The sequence below is a fragment of the Condylura cristata genome, unplaced genomic scaffold, assembly GCF_000260355.1.
Source record: "Condylura cristata isolate star-nosed mole 26May11 unplaced genomic scaffold, ConCri1.0 scaffold00021, whole genome shotgun sequence".
Taxonomy (NCBI): Eukaryota; Metazoa; Chordata; class Mammalia; order Eulipotyphla; family Talpidae; genus Condylura; species Condylura cristata.
In genome coordinates, this window is record NW_004567122.1 from 38,689,154 (window position 1) to 38,708,359 (window position 19,206).

General features: G+C 37.4%; 1 protein-coding gene and 1 pseudogene across 1 annotated transcript; both read left to right on the forward strand.

Moving 5' to 3' along the window:
• Nucleotides 1–1,311, forward strand: part of LOC101633270 — a 7,451-nt pseudogene extending 6,140 nt beyond the window's left edge.
• Nucleotides 1,312–15,777: 14,466 nt separating this feature from the next.
• On the forward strand, nucleotides 15,778–16,728 carry LOC101633500 (olfactory receptor 2T8-like). Its single transcript, XM_004686572.2, has one exon. It carries the CDS (start codon nucleotides 15,778–15,780, stop codon nucleotides 16,726–16,728), a length of 951 nt encoding a protein of 316 aa, XP_004686629.2.
• Nucleotides 16,729–19,206: the final 2,478 nt, after the last annotated feature.

The following is a 19,206-nucleotide window of genomic DNA, read 5'->3' on the forward strand; positions in this document are numbered from 1 at the left end:
GCACCAGGAATGCTATCTGCCTGCCCTTCTGTCTGTGCCCAGGATGAGTCAGAGACCCAGACAGAGGGGCCTAGTGAGAGGGGCCCAACACAGTGTGCATGAACAACTTTAAATTTTTTTCTGGAACTGGCAGCTGTGGGAGCTGGCAGCAGCAGTGGTGTTCTTTCACCCTGCTGCTTCACCACAAGTCAGTTGTGGTAGTTGCTCCTCAGAGCCAAGTAACTGCCCTTTCGTCTATTGTGGCAGTTGTTCCTCAGAACCCACCAACTGCCTTTTTGTCAGTTGTGGCAGTTGCTCAATTGTGTTCTTCATGGATAACGTAATGGGCAAATCAGGTGCAAGTTATAATCTGATTGGTGCTACATGGTCCAATCAGCCACAGGATTGAAAAAATGGTCCAATCAGATTTGTGGGTTGGGCACCTTGAAGGAGGATATAAGTCAGGGTCAGAGGCAGCTAAGAGACAGATGGTTCCAGCTTCTGAAACAGAAGGGGAAGTATCTGTCCTTTGCGAAGCTATAGACCATAAGTCTCTATTGTGTGGGTATTATACTGCTATAGTCCTTGGTTTGGTTTTGGCCTTTCGGGATTTTTGGCAGCAGTCTTAACTAAGAGCCAGGAAAGTTAGGTGGCCATTTCATCTTACCACCTGGCCTCTCTCCCTGTTCACTGCCATTTCAAATTCATCATTCCTGATGTTATAAAATGTGACCTAAAACTATAAATTTCCAATCTATAGGGTGTCTTGCTTACGTATGTACCTTGGAAGATAAGTGGCTTTCCCCAATATTGTTATTGGAAGTAGTTGTGATCTGAATTCAACTCAGTTCTTTTACCTAATGGGGGAAAGCTTGGAGTTCTCCTATCAAGTTGTCATGAGTGAGTCCTTGGGGAACATGGAGACTATAGTGTGCCTGTTTTGAATGGAGTGAATATTGTTTGTGCTTCACTGAAAAGTGCAACCTGATTTAAGCACTGATGCAGATAAGGAACAGTGGAATGAGATTAACAAATTGTTGACAGTGCTTATGAGGTAATCAAACTGAAAGCTTACACACACTGGGCCATTGGACTAGCTGTGACAGATTTGGGAGAAAGTATAATGAAGAATGTGAGGTGCTTGCATATAGGTTCCACTATGATTAAGTGTCTCTATGGAGTAAATATGAAGTCTTTCTCATTATACCTTGCATCTTGGGACAGAGTTGAACCTTTAGATGTTGTGAAGAAGAATCTGACCCTTGAGGAAGAGAGTCATTTGAAGAACATGCAGATACACTTGGTGGGATACAAAAGGAGCTGCAGTTTTAAAATCTTGTAGGAATTTGTCCATCTCTTCCAGATTGTTGAATTTGTTTGCATATAGCTGTTCATAGTGTTCTCTGATTATTCTTTTAATTTCTTCTGTGTCTGTTGTGATTTCTCTTTCATTTATGATCCTGTTTATTTGTGCTTTGTTGTTGTTGTTTTTTCCTTGTGAGACTGGCTACAGGTATATCTATTTTGTTTACTTTTTCAGAGAACCAACTTTTGGTTTAATTGACTTTTTTTTTGGGATTGTTTTCCTTACTGCTATTTCATTTATTTCTGCCTTGACTTTTATTATTTCCTGTGTTCTGCTGGTTTTGGTTTTTGTTGTTGTTCTTTTCCTGTTCTTAAAGGTGGGAGATTAGGTTGTTTCTATCAGTTGTTTCTTGATGTGAGCCTGTATTGACATGTATTTTTCTCTTATAGGTGCTTTTAATATGTCCCATAAGTTTTGGAGAGTTTTGTATTCATTGTTATTCTTCTCATGGTATTTAAAATTTTTTTTCCCTTGATCTCTTCATTGATTCAATGTTCCTACAGTAGTGTGGGTTTCAATCTCCACGAGGTTGGTGGGGTTTTTGCCTTCTTCACATGGTTTATTTCTAGTTTGATTCCTTCATGATCAGAGAAGATAATTGTTATGACTTCGATCTTAGTATATCTACTAATATGTGTGGACATCTGAGTGTTGTCCTAAGATCACATTCTCAGGATGTGGTCAATATTGAGAACATCCATGTGGATCTAAGAAAAATGTGTACTCAGATGTTTTTGGGGTGTAGTGTTCTATAGATGTTTGTTAAGTTCATAAGGTCTAGGTCCTTGTTTAGAGCTTCAGTGTCCTTGCTTAATTTTTGTCTTGTTTATCGTCCAATGTTGAGAGTGGTATTGAAGTCTGCTACTTCGTATGTATTTTCTCTAATATATGTTTTCTTAGTGCCATTAGTTTCCTGATACATTTTGGTCCTTCATTTGGTGCGTATATATCAATGAGTGGTATGTCTTCTTGCTATATTGTCCCCTTAATCATAATGTAGTAGCCATCTGTGTCTCTTTTAACTTTTTTCATTTTGAAGTCTGTTTTGTCTGATATTAATATAGCTGCTCCTGCCTTCTTTTTTAGCCCATTAGCTTGTAGGATTTTTTCCATCCTTTTACTTTCAATCTATTTTTTATCTTTTTAAGTTAGATGTATTTCCTGGAGACAGCAAAAGGTTGGGTTCTGTTTTTTAATCCAGAGTGCAACTCTGTCTCTTTATATTGATGATTTTAAACTATTGCATTTAGAGATAATATTGATACATTAATTAACATCTATATTTGCTTTTTTTTTTTTTTTTGCCTTTTTGTGCTTTTATTCCTTGTTTTGATCTCTTCTTATACATCCTCTTTTGGCTTTGGCCATAAGGACTTTTTGTAATATTTTCTGGAGTGGGGGTTTAGTCATGACAAAATTGTGGTTTCTGTTTGTCTAAGAATGTCCTTATTCTTTCTTCAAAGAGATAGGAGCTTTTTAGGATAAAGTATTCTTGGTTGGCATTTGATGTCTTGGAGTTTGTTGAACATGTCTCCACTTCCTTCTTTCCTGCAGTGTTTCTTCGGAGAAGTCTGATTGGTTTCCTTTGATAGCTTATTTGTTTCTTCCCTCTTGTCAATCTCACTATTTTTTCCTTGTCTTGGATTCTTGGGAGCTTTACTATTATGTGTTTTGCTGTATTTCTCCTATTGCCATGGTAGTTTGTGATTCCTCTCACTTTTTTTGGTCTATTTCATCTCCTTCTTAATACTGGGGAAGTTCTCTTCAGTTATCACTGTGAATATTTTCTCAATTCCTTGGCCTTTCTCCTTACCTCTTGGATACCTATAACTCTGATATTTCCTTTCCTCATGGTGTCAGATAGCTCTCAGAGTGTTTTTTTATTCCTTTTCCTTTTTACTTCTCTTTCCTTTTCTGTTTTGATTCTCTTTATTTTTGTGTCAATTTTGTTTTCATTGCTTTTCCCAGAATTTCTTATCTCCTCCAGTATTCATTTAATCTCCTGCATTCCTTTTATTTTCTTTTTTAAGGTCTTATTTTTGTTCTCCAGTTCATTGACTAGTTGTCTCATTTTTTTTTCTTTTTCACCGTCTTTCTGTTTATTAATTGTGGTGGTTCTAAATTTCTATTTGACAGGCTGAGCTTTCTTCTATGTCATTGTTGATTTCTGGTGAGTGATCTTTTTGTGAATTTTTCCTCTGTGGATTTGTTAATTATTTGTATTTTTCTTCTTCCTGTTGTTCATTTCCTAATTATTTGTATGTGTTGGGACACCATTACTAGTGGCTGGCATTTCTCCTGGGTGCTCCTTCCGGGTTGGCCAAGAACTGGTATTCAGACTGGGTCAAGGACCAATGCATCAATTCTCCACAAAGGGTGATGACATTGTGAGCATGGTGGTGAGTTTGAGTGCCATATCTGGTGACTCCCTCCTTCTGTGTTTCTGTTGTACTAAGTGGAGATTGTGAGATTCCTAGCTTGTGATTGTGAATGGGGAATGCACGTTCTTGTTGTTGGTGGTCCTTCTGTTGCCTGGTTTAATTAGTGGGGGATTTGTGCTCATGTTGGCTGTGGCCCCACCCCAGCCTGCTTTCCAATATGGATAATATCCCATGTGCTAGTAGTGGCGGCTCTGCTGCTGCCCAACTTGTAGTTATGACCAGTTATGACCTGCCTTTTACTGCCTTTCCATTGGACTGCAGCCATGGCTTGCTGCTCTTCCTGCTAATGGCTGGGAGCTGTGCATTAGGTATCAAGCCCCACATGAACCCCCCCCCCAGTCTTGGGAGTCCAAACCCAATGTGCCTCATTTCTGGTAGAGAGCCGGGTATTTCAGCCACTGCAGCCATGTTCTGCTGTTCTTTCTGCTACTGGTTGGAAGTTGTGTGCAGGCTGTCATGCCCTCCCTATCCCTACAGTCCTGGGAAGTGAAATCCCAAGGTGTCCCATTCACAGCAGAGACCTGACTGTTTCAACAGTAGCAGTGTGCCCTGGCCAAAGCTAGCTGGCTGACACTCCCTGCCTGGCTTCCACTATCAGAGAATATTCGCTCATGGTGAGAGCGCTGCCACCTTGCCTCATGCTGTGTTTCTTTTGCAGTCAGGCCCCTGCCCTGCCTCCAATGGTGGTAAGAAGACCGAGTTTTATCCTTCCCACAACTCTTACCCTGTGGATCTTCACAGACCCACTCCCCTCCATGAAAATCAACCTACTGACCTTTGTTTCAACCTCTTGGTTTTTCAGATGTTTCAGTGTTTCCCATTTGCTTTCAGGTTTTTTTCTCCTTTTCTTTCCTTGTAGAGGTGTTCCAGGTTAGTAGGTAGGGGAGGGTTACAGTGGCCCTGGTTAATACCTCCCACTTATTTCTTCCTCCGTTACCCTCAACTTACCCTCTCAAGTTCTTCCTGCTTCCTCTGGGTCGCCAATCCTGTTCAAAACATCTGAGTTGTGGATGGAGTTTGCTGGTTTCTCCCTTACTTATTATATCCAAGAGAGTACTTGTGGCAGGGTGGTCCCCAGAAAAAAGGAAAGTTCCAGGTTCCCTGCTCCACCCAGAAGGAAGGTGGAGCTGAGCAGAGAAAAGGAGAGAAGAGCAGGAATCTGGGAAACAAATTAAAAAAGAAGCTTAAAAGATTGATGCAAGCAAAAGATTAAATAGGGCCCTCCCTGGTGGCGCAGTGGGTTAAGCACTAAGAAGCTAAAGCCACTTCAGCATGAGTTCGATCCCCCACCCCCCAGGTGATTCACATGGCGTGGCAGACCTCTCTTGACCCACCCACTGCTCCCCTCAGCAGTGAGCTTTGTCAATTGGCCTGTTCTGCTCCCCACTCTGTCTCAGGTGAATCCTCTCACCACCCCCGCTCCTCTGGCCTGTACTCTAGTTCTTTGTGCATAAATAAATAAAATCTTAAAATGAATAAACTTGACAAAATCCTAAAAGGTTCACAAAGAGAGAGAAAATTCAAACAAATGAATCAGAAATGAAAAGAATTTAAAAGAGACATCTCAGAAATTCAGATAATCATTGAGAGTATTGCTTACATTTGTATACTTGTATAAGTTAACTAAACTAAAATAAACAAGTGAGTTCTTAGAAATATAACCACCTGAGACTGAGCCTGGAGAAGACAGACAATCTGAATAAGCAAATTATAAGCAAGAAAATTGAAATGTAATCAAAATTTTATCTGCTTATCCCTCAAACAAACAAACAAACAAACAAACAAACAAACAAACAAACAAACAAACAAACAAACAAACAAACAAACAAACAAAGAACACCAGAATGAAACAAACAACAAACCCAACATCCAGAGCCAGATGGCTTCACAGGAAGTGCTATCAAATCTTCTTGGTAAGTTAATAAATCCTTCTCAAACTTTTCCAAGAAAAAGAGAAAGAGACTGTTTCCAAACATCTGTATGAGATCCAAAGACACCACAATAATGGAAAATTACATGCCACTTCTCTGAATGAATATGGATTAAAAAATCCTTAACAATGTTTTAAGAACTGATTACAAGGATGCCTTCAAAGGATCATAACACTATAACTGAGTGGCATTTATTCTTGGGATACAAGGATTGGCTCAATATTCAAAAAAAAAAAATCAATAAGTGTAAGTCATGATATCCAAAAAGGAAAGATAAAAATCATATATCAATAGATGTAACAAAAGCATTCAATAATAGTCAATATACAATTATGATGAAAACCCTGAAATTTTTGCTATAATAATAATGTCTCTTAGCATGTTAACAGTCATATATGACAAACACACAGTTGTTTTTAATGATGAAAAATCGAAAGCTTTTCCACAAAGACTTGGATGTCCACTTTCACTACTACTATTCAATACAGTCATGGAAGTCTTAAAGCTCTTAGCAAGAGAAAGATTCAACAGGAATCCAAACTGTAATGATGAAGCTATCATTATTTTCAGATGACACAGAACTTAACTCAACTGAAAAGCAAATTAAAATAATAGACTAGTTCAGCAAAATGGAAAATACCAATATGCAAAGATCAGTTACCTTCATATATGGAAACAATGAGCTATTGTAGAAGAGGAAGAAATTAAACTATGATCCCCAAAATCACACCCAAAATTTAAAAAAACATTTATTTATTTATACATACAGAACCAGGGTACAGGCCAGAGGTGTGGTGGGTGAGAGGAGTCACCAAAGACAGTGGGGAGCAGAACAGGCAGAACTGACAAAGAAGAACACTGCTGAGGTCAGCAGCAGGCAGGTCACCTCAGGGGTGGGTGTGAACTCTTGCTGAAGTGGCTTTAGCTTCTCAGTGTTGTGCTTTAACAAGCCGCACCACTAAGGAGGACCCACACCAAAATTTTTTAAATACCTGAAATAACTTAATAAAGGAGTCAGAGTACTTGTACAAGAAAACTATAATATATATATAAAGAAGATGAAAAGAAATGGAAATATATTCTCTTGGATTGGAAGAATCTACACTGTTAAAATAACCATCCCACCCAGAGCAATGTACAGATTTAATGCAATCCCTATCAAAATGTCAATCACATTCTACATGGGAATGGAGCAAACATTACTGAAATTCATATGAACCACAAGAGAACTTGAATAAATAGAGTCTTGACTGAAAAAAAAAGAAAGAAAGAATGATGATAGCACATTTCCAGATTTCAAAATATAATATAGAGCCAGGATAATTAAAATAGCATGGTTTTGGAGTCAACACACACACACACATTGAACAATGGCATCAAATTGAGATTATAGACATGAACTCATCTCTATAGGAGAGTTAATCTATGACAAAGGAGCCAGAAATATGTACTGGAAAATGAAAACCTCTGCAATAAATGATGTTAGGAAAATTGGGGCACTACATGCAAAAGAATGAAAATAGACCACTATCTCACATTAATTACAAAAAATCAACTCAAAATGTACAAAAAAGGCTTTGATTGTAAGACCTGAAATCATAAAATACATAGAAGTAAATGTAGGTAAAACTCTTCATGAGACAAGCTTCAGTGATGTCTTTGCAGATACATCTCCAAAAAGAGAGAAAACAAAACAGAACATCAAGAAATGGGACTACTTGAAAGAAGAAACTTCTGCACAGAGCTTAAAAGCATAACAAGACAAAGATATCCTACAGAGTGGGTGAAAATATTCAAACACTATGTGTCTAACAAAGGGATAATATCAAAGATACCAAGAAACTGTTACAACTCAACAAAATGAAAATGAGTAAATCAATCAAGGAATAGGCAAAGAATTTAAATAGGCACTTGTCTTGTTTGTTACAGCTCTTGTTAACTGATAACTTTAGCAACTCTAGAGATTAATTGAAATCTATTTCTTCTTTTTTTTTTTTAAAAAAAAGATTTATTTATTTATGCAGACAAAACTGTGGTACAGGCCAGAGGTGCCGGGGTGGTGAAAGGTTTCACCAGAGACAGAGCAGGGAGCAGAATAGGCAGATCGAGGAAGTACATTACTGATGGGAGCAGTGGGCAAAACAGGAGAAGTCTACTGTGCCATGTGGGTCACCTCTGGGGGGGCCCGGGATCAAACTCACACTCAAGTGGCTGCAGCTAACTTGTAGTGATGCATCCTAACCTGTTGTGCCACCAGGGAAGGCCAGAAATATATTTCTTCTAATGCACAGCATGAGAATAGTTAACAACTCTTTAAAGTTGCTATAAGAATAGAAAATCTAATCTCATCATACAAAAGCAAAATTATAATAATTTTGTGAGATGAAGGCTATGTCAATTTAATTTATTGTGGTAAATCATTTGGAATATATACATGTATCAGCTAACATCATCATACAACTTAAACTTATGTAAGTTTTATCAATTATAACAAAAAACTGATTAAAATAACAACATTGCAATGTGAACAAAAATAACCATGTACTCTAATTAAAGTATGGAACTAATCATCTCAAATTATTCCCAATAGGTAAGCTTGTTATGCATGTCCAACCATGACCGACTATAAAGTAAAATAACAGAGTGAAAAGCAGAGGCCACATTGGTTATCAGTATGCACAGACAACTTAAGACCCCCAGATGAACCAGACTGTTCTGGAATGTGCTCTAGATGAGAACAAATACATCATTGAGAAGTTCATAGGTTTTCCCCATGTCTAGTCAAAATCAATGGTCAAAGACACTACTGAGTGACCAGAGATGCCAATGTAATGAAGTAATCCAAGAATAGTGGGGAGTAGAAACACTTCAGAGGCCAGGTGGGAATAATTTACAAAACAGGAGCAAATTTATTAACCAATGGTGATAGGAACAATGTCACACACACACACACACACAGAGCCATGAAGAATATTGCTTGATTTATAGTATGACAAAAGAAAAATCTTGAGAAATGACTACTCACAAACTATTCAACACCTCATCTCCTATTTGAGTCAGTTTTCAGTGTCATATTTCAACCACTGAGAAAGAAAACAGCTTGTCTGGAGGAAAGATCCTGCAATGTCACAATGATTAGAGGTGATCGCTATGTATCAATCTTTCTCTAAAGGAAATATGCTGCCATATAGCACAATGCATGTGTTGGATTGAGTTTCCAAAACTACATACCATTCACAGGGACAGTTGAACAATAAATATTTTTTGATATTGCTATTCTTAAGGTAGTAATTCTAAGACCAAGACCTACTCATGTGACCTAATTTAGCCGTAATGAATTTTTTGTAAAGATTTATTTATTTTATTCATACAGAACTGGGGTACAGACCAGAGGTGCGGGGGCAGTGAGAAGATTCACCAGAGACAGAGTGGGGAGCAGTTGAACAGGCAGACTGACGAAGTACAGGTGGAGGGGAGCAGCAGGCAGGGCAGGAGAGGAGAGGGTGCCGCACCATGTGGATCGCCTCCAGGGCGGGCATCAAACTCATGCTGAAGTGGCTTTAGAGTCTTAGTGCTGTGCTTTAACCTGCTGCACCACCAGGAAGGGCCCCTAGCCTTAATGAATTTTGTAAAGAACCTATCTAGAAATATCTTCTCATTGGGATTAAGGTAACCAACATAGGCATTTGGGACATGCAATTCATTTCATAGCATAAAGCAAAGGCACACCAGAGAAATCAGACTTCTTAAAACTGTTCAGAACTGTTGGTTGAGAGTTTGAACTGACTCTAGGGCCATTCTTTTATAGTGGAGTGTCCTAACTGTTGTCACTTGCCCGTGTGGGAAATTTGTGCTTTCCACCACCTGTATTCTAAATTCCTGCATTTTAAGTGCTTTAATCATAATGGATGGATAGATTGGGTAGAAATAGACAAAAATGTTTCATGTTCTCCCTAATTCAGGATTAATGCTTTATTTAAGAAACCTTAACAATTCCTCTAAATTGAGAACAAAGGCTGATTGCCTGGAGATGGTTTGAACTCCGCCCCACCAGTATGTTCCTTGTGGACAAATTCCAAGCTGTCTCGTAACTATATATTGGAAGGAGACCATATTTATATTGAATTATTGAATTTGTCATTGTTAGATGTCTTCTGTGTGCTCTATCACACGATCCACCTTCTCTGTTCAATAGGAAGCCAACTTGTGTGAGTGGTGTCGAAGGACCCAGTTGTATCTCGCTTCCTATTGACTATGACTCATTCACTATGCTGTCCATTTTTGTATGCTCCTATTTTCCTTCCCCTTTCTGGATGAAAGCACTTTTTTTTTTTTTTTGCCAGAAGCTAGGAGAATAAGAGCCTGACAGTTTTCAGTTAAGTACTGGTTCAGGTATTGATTTTGGTGAGGAAGGTCATGCTTTTTCCTTCAGAGCAAGCTAATCCTATCAACATTCCTCTGGGGACACAAATGGGACGATTGCCCTGCTGCAGGATAATTGGAAGGGATACATCAGAACTACTGAGTTAGCTGTGAACTTTGGAGCTTTGTTGTGACTGGTTTACAGTTCCTCTTCTGTGTCCAGTCTGTATCCATAATTCCAATGGAATTGAGCTTAAGGGCACTCCACAATCATTTCTGTCTCAGAATCAACAAGTGTACCCTCTAATGGAGGTTGTTGGGCAGGGGAAGTGGAATCTTAATTTTAATTTTTCTTTAAAACTGGTGTGTGGCTTCTTGGCTTTGCTCTCTGACTAGGTAACTGCACCGTTACACATCCACACACTTTCACTTTTATAATTCACCTTCCTGTAATTTCACATTCCTGTGGTATGGTCATTCTCTCTTTTGACACAGATCTTATCTTGTCCACATTTTTGTCCCTCTTGGAGCCCAGAGAGCATTTGATTTGCTTTGTGCAAAATCTCTTTTTCTATCTGACAGAGGAGGATAATGTAACTGTATCTTGATAGATCTGTACACAACAATACTCAGAATAGGAAAGGATGAAAATGGTTGTTACATTTTTGCTGAAGGTCTTGAACATGATATATTTTTCTGTCTATAATCTATTGGTTATATTCAGTTAGGAGCCTCGGCTTTACACAGGAAATGATAAATCTTGACTTTAAATGTAGATTTTACTGGGTAGTCAATTATATTCTAAACCAGAGTAATATTTGGCACTTTGAGAAAATTCAACATCCAAAAGCAGAGTTGCTATAATAAATATAGGATTGCAGGTTCTGTTCACAATTAGTGTTTTTGTGTTCTTTGGTTAGATTCCTGGGAATGGGAGAAATAGGGCTATATGGCGGGTCCATTTTTGGTGTGTATACATAAAGGAATACCACTCAGCAATAAAACAAACTCATGCCATTTGCAGTAATGTGAATGGAGCTGAAAGTAATTATATTAGAAAAATAAATTCAGAAGGGAAAAAATAAATATTCGATGTATTCACTTACTTGTGGAATCTAAATAAATTAAAGGGTCAGACAAAGACAAACCTTGAAAGCTGATAATATCAGGAATCCAGGAGGGGGCAGGAGTAAAAACAGGGTAAGGGAGGAGTCCAAGGACTATGGTTATGGATGAAGGGTGCTTTAATGGTGGGAGAAGTACAGCGAACACACCTGTGGGGAGAAGTCATACTGAACACAAATCAACAACAATGTAACAGAATTACTTCCTTTAAAAATAAATAAAAAAAAAAAGCTGGCCCTCCCTGGTGGTGCAGTGGGTTAAAGCACAACACAAAGAAGCTTAAACCACTTCCACATGAGTTCGATTCCTGCCTGCCCCGGAGGTGACCACATGGCGTGGCAGACCTCTCCTGACCCGCCCGCTGCTCCCCTCAGCAGTGTACTTCGTCGATCTGCCTGTTCTGCTCCCCACTCTGTCTCTGGTGAATCCTCTCACCCTCTGCATCTCTGGCCTGTACCCCAGTTCTGTACAAATAAATAAATAAATCTTTAAAAAAAAAAAGCTGATGAGTAACTAATATCTATGATTTGCTCCCTTTCTAAACAAAAAAGTGTAATAGTCACTACTGCTTCACCTGGATTAGCCATTAAAAACCTCACACTTTTATAAAGACAACTTTTCCCAGCAAGTATTATATTAGAGATTTTTATAAATTTTTGCTTATGAAAGGTAATCATTACATTTACACTTAGCAAGGACAAGTCAGAGAGTGGTAAAAATGGATCAAAAGCCAAAGGTGACCCAGAAATAGAAAGCATAAAATGTAAACAATAAGAAAATCATGAAAATCAGCCAAGATAGAATCTAACTGCAAAGTGCTTGACACAATAATGTAGTCTGCTATAACTTGTTGCTATCATCGTAGATATCAACAAACATAAAAAGACAATAAAATATCACATTGATACCAACATATTGAAGCTCATTTCACAAAGTGATTCTGTTCTATTAAGTTCAAGTCCAGAAAAGAAAAGATACAGCTGAATTCTACGATGGGCTTCATCAAGTTAACTTCTATCTTTGACAAAAGTTGTCTCCCAACAATACATTCTTTAATCTTCCCTCCTTCCCAATATTTAAACAGGCAATGCCACAATTACGTTAGTTCACTCTTTAATGTACTTTTAAATCATCATCTTTTCCTGGGGGCTTCATTTTTAATCCTTATAAATGATTCTGCCTTACTTCAGTAACAGTTTCCTGAAAGCACATAGGAAAGTATATTGAAGTTCTGTGAATATTTAAAACCCTTGAAAGTTAGCTCCCTAAGGCATCCAAAGAGTCAGGCTGATTGCATTCTGGCACATTAGTAAGAGTGTTTAAACAAAAGATGGAAATAGGCCACACCCCTTACTTAATAGGTCACACTAGGCATGATATGAGTGAGTTTGATGCTGCCAGATTAGAAGGTTCTTCTTCCACCCAAAGCAGAGCATTAAAAGATGCATTACCAAGGGGAGCAGATACAGCTTTTGCAGCTTCATCGCTATGATCTTATGTGAGTAGGTCATACCCATCTCAGTAATGATCAATTTGTTTATTAATTTTAGAATCCAGAATGCCCAGTAAAATTATTTCTTCTCCATAGTTTTACCAATAAAATCCACTGTCATCTGTTCTACATTCTGAAAATAACCTAAAACACATGCTTGCTTTAATAATAATCCATTTAAAATTCTGTAGTAACCTGTCAATTCAGGTAGGTAAATGATTTGACTGTTACTATTTTATTTATTTATTTATTTTTACACAACAGACTGCTTAGTCACTCTGGTGTTCTAGTGAAAAGACTCACAATTTTAATGTTAAGTGGGGGCAACAGGTAACAGGGGGCAAGAGAAGATTTTGAAGGCAAATTATTCATGGCTTTCTAAGTAGACTATCATTGCTCTGAGGAAAAGGAGAGGATATATTTGTACTTCCTAGTAATACTGCAAAAGAGATGAGCATAAAGATACCCCAATTTTAGCACCATTTTGGGTGAAATGGTGTAGAAACAGAAGAAAAGCTAGACAATACCTAGCATTAGGTGATGAAAACAAATTCTTTACCTCCTTTTTTTTTCCTTTTAAGATTTATTTATTTGTGCATACAGAATTGGGGTAGAGGCCAGAGGCTCAGGGGCAGCGAGAATCTTCACCAGAGACAGAGTGGGGAGCAGAACAGGCAGATCGACAAAGTACACTGCTGAGGGGAGCAGCGGGCAGGTCAGGAGAGGTCTGCCACGCCATGTGGTCACCTCCTGGGCAGGCTGGGAATTGAACTCATGCAGAAGTGGCTTTAGCTTCTTAGTGCTGTGTTTTAACCCCCTGCACGACCAGGGAGGGCCTCAAATTCTTTATCTTTTAGGTACTAAAATTTCGTGTTCCTCTGCAAGTCAATGAGAACTTTTTCTTCCAGATAATGCCATTGCTGATATTTTATATACAAGATTTGTAAATTCTTGATTTTAAATTCCCATTATAACTTGCACCCATAGCCTAATTTATTAGAAATCATACTTTAAAATCTTCTTTACATGTTTGCAAACATTCTATTAGTGGTAAATAGTTTCACTTGTATAATATGAAAATAATGGGTTTTTATTAGTAATACAGGTTTTGTATTAGCAAAACCTATATATAATATGAAAATATAGGTTTGTAATAACAAAAGAGATTTTAGAAACTGGAAATTCATACACCTAAAGCTCCCTTGCATGAGGGAAGTCAAAATTTAGTTCAATTATTAAATTTTACATGTTATCAAATTATATATTAATATGTCATCAAAAGTCTCATTAAATAGATACTTAACACATAGAACTGGAGTAGAAGCACAAATATGTTTATAGATGTAAGTAATTAGTAAGTCAAGTGTAGTAAATACATACAAAGAAACTGTTCTTTATTAAAATAGATGAAACTTCTGATATGTTTTATAACATGGATGAGTGTTTGGGACATCATATGAAATCACATAAGCAGGTCAGAAAAGACAAATTCTGTCTGGTTGCACTTTGCTGAAGTTGCAAGACCAGTCCCATTTGTAGAAACAGAATGTGGGATTATGATTGTGGACAATGGTGGAAGGGGAATGGGAATATATTGCTTTGTTTAATGGCCCAGAGACTCAGTTGGAGAAGCCAAGGGTCCTGGAAATGGACATTGGTGACAGTTGCAAAACAAATTAGGTATACTTATTACTACTGTGCTAATGGTACACTCAAAAATGGGTATGGCAGCAAGTTTAAGAAACTTGCTTACCACTCTACAGTTACTAATTATCTATTGATTTTTAAAAAAAATAACAGGTGGGAATAATGGAAAATAAGAAGCCTTTAAGTCAAAAGAAATGTTTGAAGGACTGAAGTGCTTCAGGAAAGTGAAAATGAGGGCCATCATCAGAGACTTCATCATTACTAGGGAGTAGAACCTGCACTTTGGCAAATGAAAGATATATTTAGCAAGGAAGAGGTGTATTTCCATGAGGGCTATAGAGCATCAAGGATATTGCTGCAGTACACTGATGTTGCTCAAGTATGGTTTGAGAACTTGAGTATTTTGCACTGCCTTTCTCCTTCCTGAGTGGTATTCAGATATGGGATGGATATGTAAGTAGGAACAGAGGGATGGCCATGGAAGAAGTGAGCCTCCTCTCTTACATGTCTTCACTGAATACACCATCTCCTTGAGACTGAATTAGCATCCCCATCTCGGCAGCTGTGACCTTATTTAGTCAACAAATTGGAAGAGGTTTGATCTAATAAGCCAGAGGTGAAAATACTTTTAAAAAGTAATATTGTTTTGAAACTGAACTAGAAATAAATTTACCTTTGTGATTAAGTGAAGTGAAAGTTTCCTTTTCTCTTTTTACCTAGTGAAGTTGTGATTCTGTGACTTTGAGGGGAACACTTTCATCACACAAAATGTCTTATAGTTACTGAAAATATAAGTAAACTTTATAGTGTCACATTGGGGGAAATCTTCAAATAGGGTTTATTGTTTGCAGTGTATAATGATAAAGTTAAACTAATGCACTATAAATTCCAAATAAAGTTATTTGTATTTGTAGGGTAAGTTCTTTCTGATGCTTGTTTTGAGCTCATCAGTCCTCTTGTGTGGAAAGTAAAAATGCCATTCCTGAGTAAATGATGTCAGGAAAAGTTATCTGATTTTGGTAAATCTCAAGTTACCTGATTTTGGTATACCTGTAACTTGTATTATAAAGGACTAAAAATTTATGTAGTTGGGCACTTTTATTTAGTGTACACATAAAAATGATACTTAAAAAAATTTCCTCTTGTCCACTTAAGTTGGTGTCTTTGCGAAGTTCTTGCAATTTATCAAGGTCATTTTTCATTATGCCAATTAATCAAAAAGCTAAATATTACTTATTTTTAAAAACTTAAAAATGAGCAAAACTTCAAAGAAGTTAAAATTAATCTTATGACCATGTTAAACTTATATCAAATAGGGAGGATCTGAAATAGGTTTAATCATCTTCACATATCTACTTAATAGGAAACATGCACTTCATGAGAACATTGCAAATGATAACTCCATTATTTATTTCTCCATTTGCAGTGTCACTAATGTTTGAAATCATGGAAAGCGGGAACATCACAATGGATTTCATTCTTCTAGGACTCTTTAATCACACAAGTGTCCATGTATTTCTCTTTGTGATGGTCCTGACAAGCGCTTCCATCTCTCTGTTGGGCAACACCCTCATGATTCTCCTGATTCACCGGGACCCGCGGCTCCACACACCCATGTACATCCTACTGAGCCAACTCGCCCTCATGGACCTGATGCTCGTCTCCACCATCGTGCCCAAAATGGCTGCTGACTATGTAATTGACATGAAATCTATCTCCCCCAGCGGCTGTGGTCTCCAAATATTCTTCTTCGTCACTCTGGCAGGGGGTGAGTGTTTCCTCTTGGCAGCCATGGCCTATGACCGCTATGCGGCTGTTTGCCACCCGCTGAGATATCCCATCCTCATGAACTGGCGATTATGCTTGGGAATGACTCTGGGGTCTTGGGTCCTGGGGGCAGCTGATGGACTCATGCAGTCAGCTACTACCCTGAGCTTCACATATTGCAGCGCACGAGAGATTGATCATTTCTTCTGTGAGGCCCCCACTCTGGTACGTTTGGCTTGTGCTGACACTTCTGTCTTTGAGTATGTCATGTACATATGCTGTGTGTTGATGCTGCTGCTTCCATTTTCCCTCATCCTGATGTCCTATGGTCTCATCCTCGCTGCCGTTCTCCGCATGCGCACTAAGGAAGCCCGAAAGAAGGCTTTTGCCACCTGCTCCTCGCATTTGGCGGTGGTGGGACTCTTTTATGGAGCAGCACTTTTTATCTACATAAGACCCAAATCCTACCGCTTGGCTAGCCATGACAAGGTTGTGTCTCTGTTCTATACCATTGTCACCCCTGTGCTGAACCCCCTCATTTACAGTCTGAGGAACAAAGAAGTCAAGGGAGCCTTGAGAAAGTGTCTGGATCAGTGTGCTGCCTTAACTCGTAACTAAGATTCTATTGATGAGGCCCAAAGTTCAAAGTTGTACCATGTCATTGCACAAGAATTCCTAAAGAGGTTATCTGTGCATTATACTGTTATTTCTGTTTTACTAAAATGCAGCTGGATCTCCATGGGGGTCACTTATTAAGCTGTCAACAAGAAATGAAATTGTGGATTGTTAAAAATCAAACATTCATTTAAATCTTTATTGAAATGTTTCCACACCACACCTTATAGTAAATATTTGTTTAACGAATGAAGTAAGAATAAGCAGTGAAAGAATTTTGAAGATTAATTAATAATGATTAAGATGTTTTTGACCAGTTTCAATATGCACTTGTAACTTGGACCTGCTAGTAAGGACTGTAACTTTCACCAGAACATAACTTCTCTCTGGCCCTTTTCAGGTAAGACCTGTGAGCTCACATAAAATTGCTTGCTTGACTTGTATTTCTAATTTTAGGTGTCGTTTAGAATTTTGCATCAATGAAATATGCACTTGTATTGTTATTGTAATATTTCTCTAAGGTTAAAATTTTCTTCACATTTTTACATTTTTCAGTAGTTTGTTCCCTTGCTTGAACATATCATCATTTTTTAACCTCTTCTTTTCTTGATGGGCATCTGAGCTATTTTCAGTATGGAAATGTTATAGCTAGAGTTGTTATTCTCCTTCTTTTGATATGTTTACTTCTTTTGGTAGATGTTTAAGCTGTTTATCACGATGGGTGTTTGATTTTATACTTCCATAAGCCAAGCACATGAGTACAAGATTGTGGTGGGTATCATCATTTCCAACCTGGAAATTATTCACCTGCCACTAGGCATCCTTGTCAGCGGGATGTCACTAGACATCGTAGTGCTAGAATGTCACTATAGTTGTGTCGATTGTAATGCTGTCATGGGATCCGCATAGGACAATACAGACCTGAACTCCTGGGCTTGGGCGATCCTCTTGTCTAAGACTCCAGAGTACTGGGGCTACCATGTGGGCCACCATGAGACTGTTGTGGGTATTGTTAACCTTTTTCATTTTTTTCTATTCGATTTGGTGTAGTAGCTCATTTAGATTTTAATTTGTACTGATTTTAATGTGTAATGACGCTGGACTTTTGCTTTTGCCTATTTGTACATATTCTTTTGTGAACAATGCATTTAGATATTTTAAAAATGTAGGTGGTCTGAAGCAAAACTATTTGATGGTTTATTAATACACATTATGTAGCATTCATACAATTATTTGGAATTTTTGACAAAATTATATTTGGTTAATTGTTATCATATTTACTGACACGATTTTATTCAGTACTTGATCATTAACTTTCTATTGCATTGGGTATTTCTATAATACATATCTCTATCACCTCCACTGGGCTTCAGACAATACGTTTGTCATCTACTTTAATTATTCAACACAATAAATTATTTCAACTATTGGTAGAATCATGCCTTTGAAAATCTGATGTAACCTTTAAAGTATGCAGTCTTTGCCCAACAGGAAGGATCCTAATAGGTCACAAAATATGATACACTTCTACCAGCAAAGCACAGGAGTGCCAGTTACTCCAGATTGGCAATTGTTAGTGTATATTGCTTATCTTAGTGGTAAATGAGTATATATATATACCTATAGTAGTTTTCAGCCAAGATTTAGTCCATTAAAGATACTGTTTTGTAAAATAAATTATTATAAATATATATTCAGTAACCCATCTGTTTACACACATGTATTTGTAAGACTGTATGACAATAATTTAAAATAATATGTTCAGAAATTAATTTTATATCTTTTGATATTTACCATCGTTGTTTAGTCTGACCTTCACAACTTTGTCTTTTTTTTTGAGTAGCTTGTTAGAATAATTTTATCTCAAGTGAAATAAATGAAACAATAATGTAGAAAAGACAGAGTCAGGGAGGCTGGGACAAAAATATTCATGTAGGCTCCTGAGGAGACTGGAAGTAATACCAAATATTTAGAAGGAAGTCTAGTTGAAAAATTGGTCTTAAACCATGTTTCAGATTTTCTATAGGTGCACAGTCATTTTATTATTAGGTAAACTTATGTTTTGATCAAAGTGTAACTTCACTAAATATATTTTCATAATCTCTTTAAGATGCATTAAGAAGATTAGTTAAACCTTCACTCTGGTGGAATAAAAATATATAGTTTAATATTATAAAATAACTAAATGAACAATACTAAAAAAAATCCTTCACTGGTTAAATACTTTGTGAATGTATTTTTTAACATTTTATTTGCATGTAGTTATTTTATCATAAATTTATGATGTTATCATGTTTTCAGTTTTAAGAAATAGAGTTTATCAGGACTTTTCATGGTCCACCTTCATACACATCTGCATTTTGCTATCTCTTATCTCTTCATCTTTATTTCTCTCTAGTATATAACACCTTAAATGTACATTTCAAACATAAAAATAAGACCAACCATGCAGTACTGGTAGAATTAAAATAGAAGTAAAAG

Excerpts from the sequence above, each read along its gene's own strand:
- LOC101633500 (XM_004686572.2), top strand. The coding sequence starts at position 15,778 with ATGTTTGAAATCATGGAAAGCGGGAACATCACAATGGATTTCATTCTT.